This window comes from Lepisosteus platostomus, chromosome 4 (assembly GCF_059453375.1).
Source record: "Lepisosteus platostomus isolate fLepPlt1 chromosome 4, fLepPlt1.hap1, whole genome shotgun sequence".
NCBI lineage: Eukaryota > Metazoa > Chordata > Actinopteri > Semionotiformes > Lepisosteidae > Lepisosteus > Lepisosteus platostomus.
The window spans coordinates 10,585,190-10,594,907 of record NC_142614.1 but is presented as its reverse complement, the minus strand read 5'-3'; the positions used below and the strand labels follow the sequence as shown (position 1 = coordinate 10,594,907).

Below are 9,718 nucleotides of genomic sequence, written 5' to 3'. Positions count from 1 at the left end.
CGGTTTTCCGCGACCTCTAGTGGCGAGATTCTCGCATTACAAGCACCGGACAACGCTGCAGAAGAGCCTTGAAGCCCTGACCTGTACAAAACGAAATAGCCTTTCCTGGCATGATGTGTTTATTCACGGGACTCGCCAGATCTCCAAACAAGACCAAAAGGAAAGAGGAACATCTCGGAGCGGTCCTTGAACACATACCCCCACCCCGGCAAGCGGGCGGAGAGAGTCCGTTCGCCTTTCCGCATCTAACATTGTGGCGCAACGTGCTGGGTTATTTTACTGTGCTTGGAAAAACTCCTCATATCGGGGCTCTTTTTAATAGAACTACTACTACTAATAGAGCTACAGGCGAGACAGTTCTGTCAAACGAGAGACTTTTGCTCTGTTTGTAGTTATTGCTCTGTTGATAGTCCGTACATACTATAACTATTCTGTACCGTTTTGTAATGTATTGTCCACGCACACGGCTGTACTACAGTTGTCTGTCGTACTGTGCCGTCTGCTGGACCGAGCATGTGCCGAGAGATCGGCGCGAATAAGAATTCTAATGTATATGTACATATGACAAATAAAGGCTAATAACAACAACAACAATAATAATAATAATAATAATAATAATAATAATAATAATAATAATGTGCGCCACAGTGTTGGATAAATCAGTTGGAAAACGAGCGGATAATAAAAAACGAATTCCTTATTATTTATTAGTATTTTTCATTCTTGTTAATGTTCTCCATGAAAACAAATTGTATTCAATTTGGTAAATAAATTGCCTTTGGTGCTGTGCGTTTAGCGCGTGTCAATCCCTGAAAAACTCGTGAAGGCCACGCGCGGTGACGTCATCGTCAGGTAACAGGGGCGGCCCCGTGATCTCACGCGTGACGTAGCCGGCACCCGCCCACCGCCTGTTCCCGGAGGCTTTAAAAAGGGCACAGCGCCGCCTCTCGGACAGACCGCAGACATGGCCAAGAGGCGAAGACGAGCGTCCCGTCCAGTGCGCAGGAGGAGGCGAGTCAGGAGGTCCAGTGTGAAGCGCCACAGGAGGAGGAGGAGGACCAGGAAGCACCATTGAAACAGCTGCAGCACTTCTGGCAGGAGCTGCCAGCTCAGCTGCACTGCCCCCTGCTGGCCGCTGGACTCGCTGCCCTCAATAAAACTGGGCTAGAGATCTGATTCTTGTTCTAATTATTGCATCTGCTGTCTTGGGGTAAACCAGGTCTTTGCGGTCTGTGTCCTGGGTTAACTGGTTTCAGTCTGACCTTGTGGTCAGCAGTTCTCTCTGTCCTTTCCTGTGTCCACCTGGCCTGCTGCCCATCTGACCTGAGTCAGCCACGCTGGCTGGTGCTCACTCCCTTCCGAGCTCAGTGTTGTGTCTGAGTCGTGCACACATACATGCACACACACTCATGCACTCACATACACACTCACAGCTACATGAGCACATAAACACTCTTGCACAGATGCACACACATAAACACACGTGGACATATATGCACGCGCGCGCATGCATACACACACACAAAGGTTGGAGGAGGGAGATGCGTCAGTATGCATGGGCTGCAAAGGAACAGGCAAACCTGTTATTCCAAGCAAAAGAGACACAACGTGACACAGCTGAAGAAGGCTCCTCGACCCCCTCGTGAGTGCCTCACGTTCACGCTTATTTACTCCAGCTGTATACAAGTACACAGTGGAAGGAAATATCGTTCCTCCTCGTCCACGGTGAAAATACAGGCAGGACAGACAGGACACTGACACAGACATTGTAGACAGGATACACATAGTGCAAAGTGCAGATGGTCCAAATTACAAGGTAAATACATCATACATAATGCCTGGTCAGCTCGTTGAGTCATAACAGCATGCAAGAGGTCAGCTTCAATCCCCCACTTCCCTGTGAGATAATTGCACTTAGATCCTCATTAGGGCTGTTTGTCTACAGGTCAGCGTGGGAATGATGACATCACGGGCACAATCAGGTGCTAATTGGGTCCAGGTGGGTCTGACACAGCTGGGCGGGCGAAGCACATTTATAAAGCAGATTGAGAGCAGGTTTTTCAGTTTGTTTGTGTTGTGGTTTGGTTTGTAGGGAAGCTGCTGGCCTCCAGCTTTGTGGTGGGGGTGGGTGACCTGTAGGTGGGTATGCTTATGTTCTCTTTGGTTACTTTTGAGCTCTCTGTGTCTAAGTCTGTACAGGTGCTCGTGTGCCAGCAATGCGATGCTCACAGCTCCTCTGCAGGCTGGCTGCCCCTGAACTTCTGCAGGTGTGCTAGCGGATGGGCTGATCTAGACTGATAGATGCCTTCTTCACCTGTGATCCTAGGAGGGCATGGGCTTGAGTGACTCTTCCTTTGAAATGTTTCTTTTCATTCATTTTATTGTAAGCCCCTACAACAATGAATGATACCCCATGCCCTGGACTCCTGCAGCCCTCTGTGTAAAAGACAACATTCTTCTTTCCAATGCTAGCATCAGGTTCTGTGGCTGAGGAAGCCATTTGAGGTTAGAAAGGCTTGTTTATATGGGGGGGAGGGAGATGCTTTACACAGAGAGTGGTGGAGGGTGAGTTCTAAGTGGGACCCTTTAATAAAAGCTCACAGATGGGGGGGGGTTTAATGCTCTTGTCGCTGAGGTCTTTCAGCAGCAGCAGGATGGAAACGTACAAGGTGACCGTGACCACGGGTGACATGGTGCACTCCGGCACCTTCGACCGGGTCTTCATCACGCTGGTTGGGTCTGAGGACAGGAGCGAGCGCACTGTGCTCTCCACTGAGGGCCAGGACCTGTCCTCTGGCATGGTGAGGAGGGGAAATGCCTGTGGAGGTGGTGTTGGAGGGGGACTTCATATAGCACTCTGGCTTGCGGAGATCAAGTCTGGATGAGTGGGCTTAGATCATGATAGTGTGGCTTAAAATACCATTGATGACCAAAATATCCGGTCTCCTCTTGCCTGGGGATAGATGAGACTTGGTTCTTCTCCTGTGTCTGTTCAGGAAGGCTCTGCCCTGCTGGTATTAAGACCCCCTGTTCTTGTAAGAACAGCTGTGTGGTGTGTTAGACTGTACTCTTACTCCAGCAGATGCGTGTTCACTATGTACTGGCCTTTATCTGCAGGTCTTGCCTGCCCGGTCAGAGAGCTGTCCAGCGCACTCTAACCCACTGGGGTGTCATTCGCCGCAGGTCATGGAGCTCGCAGTCTCCGCCCCTGACCCGCTGGGTGACCTCCTGTTCGTGCGCCTGGACAAGGAGCAGGGCTTCTTCCTGCCGGACGACGACTGGTTCTGCTCCAAGGTGGAGGTCACCACCCCCAGCGGGGAGACCGTCCTCTTCCCCTGCTACCGCTGGGTGTCGGACAAATGGGCTGTGGAGCTGCGGGAGGGCAAAGGTCAGGGTTTCTCGTGCTTAAGCCTGGAAATCTTTTCCTTGCGTCTGGCTGTGGGGTTGTGATCACAGGGATGCAGGGGACACCAGAAGCTCTAGACTGGTTTTAAGCTTTTTATACTTTTTTTTTTAAGCCAAGAAGGTGTTTGAGGACCAGCATCCCATATTGATACAGCAGAGAACTGGAGAGCGTGAATTACGCCATAATCTGTACAGGTGGGTCTGATCTACGGTGGGGCGTGAAGTGAAGTTTAAAATGTCCGACTATGGAAGTGGTGATCTGGCCAGAGGTTCGCCCCTTTCCCACTTTGGTTTCTTCCTTCCCTATCTGCACAATCTCAAGTGTTGATGGGCAAACGGGCATGAGCCAGGTCTGCTGTTGCCTCGAGCAGTTCACCAGAGTTGGGGGGAAATCATGTAATGTTCTTGTGAATGCCCAGACTGCCTGAATTCTGAACACCTGGGGTGCCGGTAGAGAACCATTTACACCACTCCAGGAAGACCTTGTCTGATATTCTGACATACCTGATCTGTAGGGCACTGAGAGGCAAATGTCTGAGAGGCTGCTTTTCTCGTGTTCCACTGCACTCAGTGAATTGTCCATGTTCTTTGTCCGTTGTGCCTGTGTGCTTTGCACCCACTGCCATTCCGGGCTTCCGATTAGTCTGGATCAGGTTTCAGCAGGAGGTCATTTCCAGGTTGGATCTGGATTTGTCAGGCTAAAGGGTTTGAACTCCGCCTGGGTCTTGGCAGGGGTCCACTGTCTTCTGCTCAGTGCAGTAAAAGGGTGACCACTTCACCCTGCTTTCCAACCCTTAAAATGAGCTGGAGGTTTGGGCACACAAGGTCAACTAAGTTTCTTGCTATGTTTTGTAATGGGCTCACTCATTGATGGATACTTTTATTAATCCTGTGAGGGAAATTGCAGATGGGTCAGCTGGCCATGCGTGTAAACAAAGCCTCTGTAGCCATCAGCATAGCAACCCGAAGTAAACAGAAGTCAGAAAAAAACAAGTATCTCAGCTCCCTAGTGTCCATCATGTGATTTGAAAATCAAGTTGCCAACAAAAATAAGGAAAATGCTAATGGAACAGAGACGAATGACCACATTGAACTGGTTACAGTGGGCTAACATCATACCTTGGCTTACTGGCTTGTTACATTTAAGTAAATTTTGCTTTGGAGAAGCCTGCCAAAGACTGGCAATCCTGGTGTTGTGACTTGAGACTCCTTCAAAGGGTAGCCTGTACCCCCCCCTTTTTTAAATCTCATGGATTTGCCAGTGGGAGGGTGAAGACTGAGCTTTTATTTTCAACAACCGCACAATCAAGGTGCCTTTTTCCAGCCCAAACAATCCTAGTGGGACAGCGCCCCAATCAGGGTGCAGATCTCCTGTTTGATAAGGTGCCCAGTTTCACTCCCCTAGAGGTCCTGACCAGTCTTTCCTCACGAAGAGCAGGTCCGAGGCCCGGTGATCAACGGAACCAAGAGGCTCTAAACAAGAAGTAACCCGAGTTTGGAATGAATGACCCTTGACCTCAGGTGGCTTTGCTCCCCTTACTCTTCCTCCAGGTGGGCTGTGTTCAGAGAGGGTCTCCCCAAGATGCTCGGCATTGACGACCCTGCCCTGCTGCCCCATGATGCCCGCTTCTCCTTCATCAAGGCCATGGATCTCCTTGTCCGGTCCAAGACAGCGTGAGTCCTGCTCCTCACGGTCCTGCAAGCACCGCTTGGGTCTGAGGGAGAGTGGTTCTGCTGTGCTTTGGATCTGCACTTGAACACTTGGTCTCCTGGGTAGAGAAGGGTTTAGGTGGTATCGCCTGTCCTCCTGTAGATGGACATGGCCAGTCCAGTCATGTCCTCCACCCCTCCCTGTGTCCTGCAGTCTGGATGAACTCAAGTTGAGGAGCCTGGCTGACCGGAAGAAGCCCTGGACCAAGTGGGAGGACATCAAGAGGATCTTCTGGTTCAACAAGACCATGGTCTCCGGTAGGGAGGGGCAGCTGGTTTTCTGAGTGGGTTTCAACAGCTGTGGCTTCTTGCTCTGGAAAACGCTCCCACAGTCTCGTGCTGGATCTGTCTGACAGTCTGCAAGTTGATTTCAGGCTGCGCTTTCCTGTTCTAAGGGTACGTGCAGAAGCACTGGGAGGAAGACTGGTTTTTGGGGTACCAGTGTCTCAATGGCTGTAACCCTGTGGTCGTTCGGCGCTGCTGCCAGCTGCCCCCCAACTTTCCTGTTCCCAGCTGCTTGGTCAACCCCTTCCTGGAGGCGGGCAGCACCCTGGAAAAGGAGTTGTTGGTAGGCTGGACTGCAGAACTTCCCATGTCCACTTGTTTATAATTGACCATCTCTTCATATTTTGGAGCGAGGCTACTTGCTCATCGTTTTGAAAGGCCATGGGCTCTACTGAGCCTGGCAGGAGAGTGAGATCTGATTGGAGGAGAGGTGCATTCATTAGTGACCTCACTGTCCATCTAGTGGACCTGGATCTCTGCCGTGGGGTCCACTCTGCCATCCTGCTCTGCTGTTCTCCTTTCTTCCCGACAGAAGGGCAACATCTACCTGTGTGACTACAAAGTGCTGGATGGCATCACGCCCAACTTGATCAACAATCGGCTGCAGTACGTGGTGGCACCCCTGTGTCTGCTGTACAAGAAAACCAGTGACCAGCTGGTACCCATTGCCATCCAGGTATGAGACTGGGAGAGGGTGGGTCCCAGGACACCTGCTTCCTCGGGTCCCTTACATATCACCCTTCTGTGCGGCAGCTGGTGCACAAAATGTGACTATGGGGTGTGTGGCCGGCTGCCCACAAGAACCCAACACAGCTCTGCTATGTCCTTTCCATGTCCTAAAGAGTGCTCATGTAGCGCCCCCTGGTGGACTCCAGCAAGGGTAGTATTGGGTGCAGTTTCAATGAGAGGATTAGAAATTGTCAAAGAACAGGAATTTATACAAGGAAATATTGCATGGATGTATCATGGTGAACAGGGGAAAAAAAACGGAACTAACCCTGGGATCAGGGTAATGACTTGTGCACACGTCTCCATATAAACCATAAGCCTGAGGTCCAGGTCTGGGGGAATTCTTCAAACGCACCAAGTTCAATACGCCCAACTCAAGCTGTCCAGATAAGGTGTTGATCCGGTGTCAGTTCGGACTTCTTCTGCCAACCCGACTCGATCGACATCATCAGTTACAGCAGCGGGCCGGGCCAGAGAACCCGATCTTCCTGCCGAGCGATGGGATCGACTGGCTCCTGGCCAAGATCTGCGTGCGCAGCGCCGACTTCAGCCACCACCAGGTCGTCACCCACCTGCTGCGCACGCACCTGCTGGCCGAGGTCATCACCATGGCGACGCTGCACCACCTGCCCCATGTGCATCCCCTCTACAAGGTAACAGCGTGGTCAGGGCTGGTGCCAGTTTGTGGCTGAGCGTTTGATCAAAACCCACACTATGTAGTGGAGGCTGCAGTGTCTGTGGTCAGTTTTGGAGTCATCTCTTCCATAACTCCCCTTCTGTCTCCTCCTTTAGCTTCTCATCCCCCATATGCGGTACACCCTGCAGGTCAACATCATGGCCCGGGTTCGACTGCTGGGCAGAGACGGGGTCTTCAGTGAGGTATGGAGATGGGGCAGTTAGCAGATCTCAGAGTGTTCAGACCTGAAGCTTCATACCCCGGACTGAGAGCCCTGCTCCCTCATCCCAGCTGTGACCTGACACAACAGTGACAAGACTGAGCCTGCTGCTGACCTTTGACCCAGGTGTTTTACCCACAGTCTGATGATGAGACTCATGGGGTCAGACCTGGGCCTCCAGTGTCTGTAACCCCTGGACTGTGGAATATACCAGTTGTCCTGCACTCTGGGGTGTTGTAGGAGAATGAATTGTTTAGAGAGAGCATGTTGAGATCTGGATACACTACAAGGGCTTTAACCTGCTCAGCTGGGGAAAGTTGTCCTGTACAGGCAGGGAGCTGGGGAGCTCTGATTAGTGTCCAGTAGGTGTAGAGGGGTGAAGCTGCTGACCTGGAATTGACAAAGGGGTCAACTGCTTCCTTCAGTTGGAAACTCCATCACAATAACTGTAACACAGCCCCCCTCTCTATCTTGCAGCACACTGCCATAGGAGGAATTGGGCTGATAGAGATCCTGGAGAGAGCTGTCCAGTCCCTGACCTACAGCTCCCTCTGTCTGCCAGAGGACATTAGTGCACGAGGGGTGGAGTCGGTGCCCAACTACTACTACAGGGATGATGGCCTGTGCCTCTGGAACTCCATCAACAGGTGGCGCTGTCTGGATGTCAGTGTGTACTCCAGTGGGGGGGGGGGATTAGAGACCCTTGGCTGGGGCAATGTGGATGTGACCTGAATGATCTGTGTGTCTGATTGGCCCCAGGTTTGTCAAGGGGGTGGTGAAAGTGTATTATCCCGACGACAATGCGGTGGTGAAGGACACAGAGCTGCAGACCTGGATCAAAGAGATCTTCATGGAGGGCTTCCAGGAGCGACCCGAATCAGGTCAGAGGGGGTTCTTTTGTCTGTGGCCCCAAGACGGTTCAGACAAAGTGAGGGGGTGCTTGCAGGACACCCCAGTTCCTCCAAACAGATGCCTCACGGACAGGGGTCAGGTGTGGTCAATCACCAGAGCTGACTTGGTCCAGTTCATCCTGAAAAGACCAATAACCCCACTTCTCCCCACATTCTCTTGCTCCTCAGAAATCCCACAGTCCTTCACCTCGCCGGAAGAGGTCACCAAGTTCGTCAACATGGTGGTTTTCACTGTGTCGGCCCAGCACGCTGCCGTCAACAGCGGCCTGGTGAGACGCCTTGTATAGTGCCCTCTCATGCCCTCAAAGCACCCAGACTGTCAGTGGCACAGGACAGAGACCCCAGTGCCCTGCTGCTTGGTGTGCAGCAGTGCCTGATGAAATTCCTGCTGTTCAGACTTACCAAAGTCCTGCCTTGACCTTAGCTGGGAGTCAGGCTGCAGGGTTGCACCAGCTCAGAGTGGAGGAAGCTCATTTCTGACCACTGTTTCCCAGTTTGACTTCAGTAGCTGGATGCCCAACAGCCCCTCCAGCCTGCAATGGCCTCCTCCTATCACGAAGGGCAGCACCACCATGAGTGACATCCTGAAGGCCCTGCCTGACATCAACACCACTGTGCGCCTCATGGCCACCACCTGGCTCCTCAGCAAGCAGCCCAGTGACTTTGTAAGTCCTGCTATTGCCTGGCCTACTCCATTGCCTTATCTAACTGGACAGTGGCCTCTAGTGGTGTAGCAGTCTAATGCCTGTACCTGCCACTCTACCTCCAGGTTGCTCTTGGTCAGTATCCGTGGGAGCACTTCATTGAAGACGCCCCCTGCAGGCTGATCCTGGAACTGCAGGAAGACCTGGCAGCACTGAGCCAGAAGATCAAGGAGAGAAACGCCCAGCTGGAGCTGCCCTACACCTACCTGCTCCCTGAGCTCATCGAGAACAGCATTGCCCTCTGAACCAGGCCTGGCAGTGCCCAGGTCACCACAGCATGGGGTGCCACACTTGGTCATGTGGGATTTACTCCAGGGCTTCATCCAAAAGGATTGGCTTTTAAAACGGAAGCTGTAATCTGCTGCACATGGAGATTAGAGAGCTGTGTATTGCCTGGTGATCCAGGTGCCTTCAGCCAGAACAAGCCTGAGCCTTGCAAGGAAAGGCTAATTTCAACGCTAATAACTATGATGTGGGTGTGGTTCAGTGTTGGGAGTTGAAAAGTGGCCACCATTTAGCAGTGTACCAGTACTGTTTCAGTGCTCTCCTTGTCTGGAAAGAAAGGCAGCAGATGGCTCCCCCTGGTGTTCAGTCATGGGACCACACTCCCCAGTGCACAGCTCTCATCCAAGAGGTCAAAATATGCTCTTGCATAAGCAAGCAGTTGCACATTAAACTGAACTCTGTCAAGAGAACCTTCTGTTCAGTGGCTTCTTTTTTTGACAGGGGAGGGTATGCAGCGCTGACAGGAATAATCAAGTTTATATCCATCGAGTAGGTACTATACTGCTTCCCGTGAGTTAGGGTAATGTCGGCTTGATCAAAATTGTTGGAGTTTCTCACCCTTTTAGGGACTGACTTTTTTGTTCCTGAAAGGGTTGGGCTGCAGCTCTCCCACCCGAGTCTGACAAGACCATAAAATGACTTTCATGGCGAGCGATAGCCTCTTGGTCTCGGTGCAAACGACACACTCGGTGTATTTCAAGTGCTTTTCTTCTATTTGCAAACAAGAACAAACAGTGTCCCCAGCCCTGCAGGAAATCCTGCTCTATCCTCTCCTGGGAGCGCTGCTCTTCCA

General features: G+C 51.7%; 1 protein-coding gene across 9 annotated transcripts; it reads left to right on the top strand.

Annotated features, from left to right (window-relative positions):
- The first annotated feature begins 1,433 nt into the window (after positions 1-1,433).
- Positions 1,434-9,335, top strand: LOC148672604 (polyunsaturated fatty acid lipoxygenase ALOX15B). Of its 9 annotated transcripts, XM_088628380.1 has the most exons (17): positions 1,435-1,642; positions 1,946-1,999; positions 2,093-2,139; positions 2,636-2,801; positions 3,118-3,388; positions 3,519-3,600; positions 4,957-5,079; positions 5,270-5,373; positions 5,511-5,683; positions 5,933-6,076; positions 6,582-6,782; positions 6,922-7,008; positions 7,503-7,672; positions 7,785-7,906; positions 8,105-8,205; positions 8,431-8,601; positions 8,706-9,335. In XM_088628380.1, the coding sequence occupies exons 2-17, from the start codon at positions 1,958-1,960 to the stop codon at positions 8,883-8,885; spliced, it is 2,184 nt and encodes a 727-aa protein (XP_088484506.1). In that variant the 5' UTR covers positions 1,435-1,642; positions 1,946-1,957; the 3' UTR covers positions 8,886-9,335. The 9 variants fall into 9 exon arrangements, with proteins under 9 accessions (XP_088484516.1, XP_088484506.1, XP_088484509.1 ...); XM_088628383.1 differs by having other exon boundaries at positions 1,435-1,999; positions 2,648-2,801; XM_088628382.1 differs by having other exon boundaries at positions 1,435-1,999; positions 2,645-2,801.
- The last annotated feature ends 383 nt before the right edge of the window (positions 9,336-9,718 follow it).

Bases quoted from the DNA above. Each gene is read 5' to 3' on its own strand.
- LOC148672604 (XM_088628380.1), top strand. From the start codon at position 1,958: ATGATGACATCACGGGCACAATCAGGTGCTAATTGGGTCCAG. The intron at 2,140-2,635 runs GTGGGTATGCTT...CTTGTCGCTGAG, and splicing joins TGGGGGTGGGTGACCTGTAG to GTCTTTCAGCAGCAGCAGGA. The intron at 3,601-4,956 runs GTGGGTCTGATC...CTCTTCCTCCAG, and splicing joins TTACGCCATAATCTGTACAG to GTGGGCTGTGTTCAGAGAGG.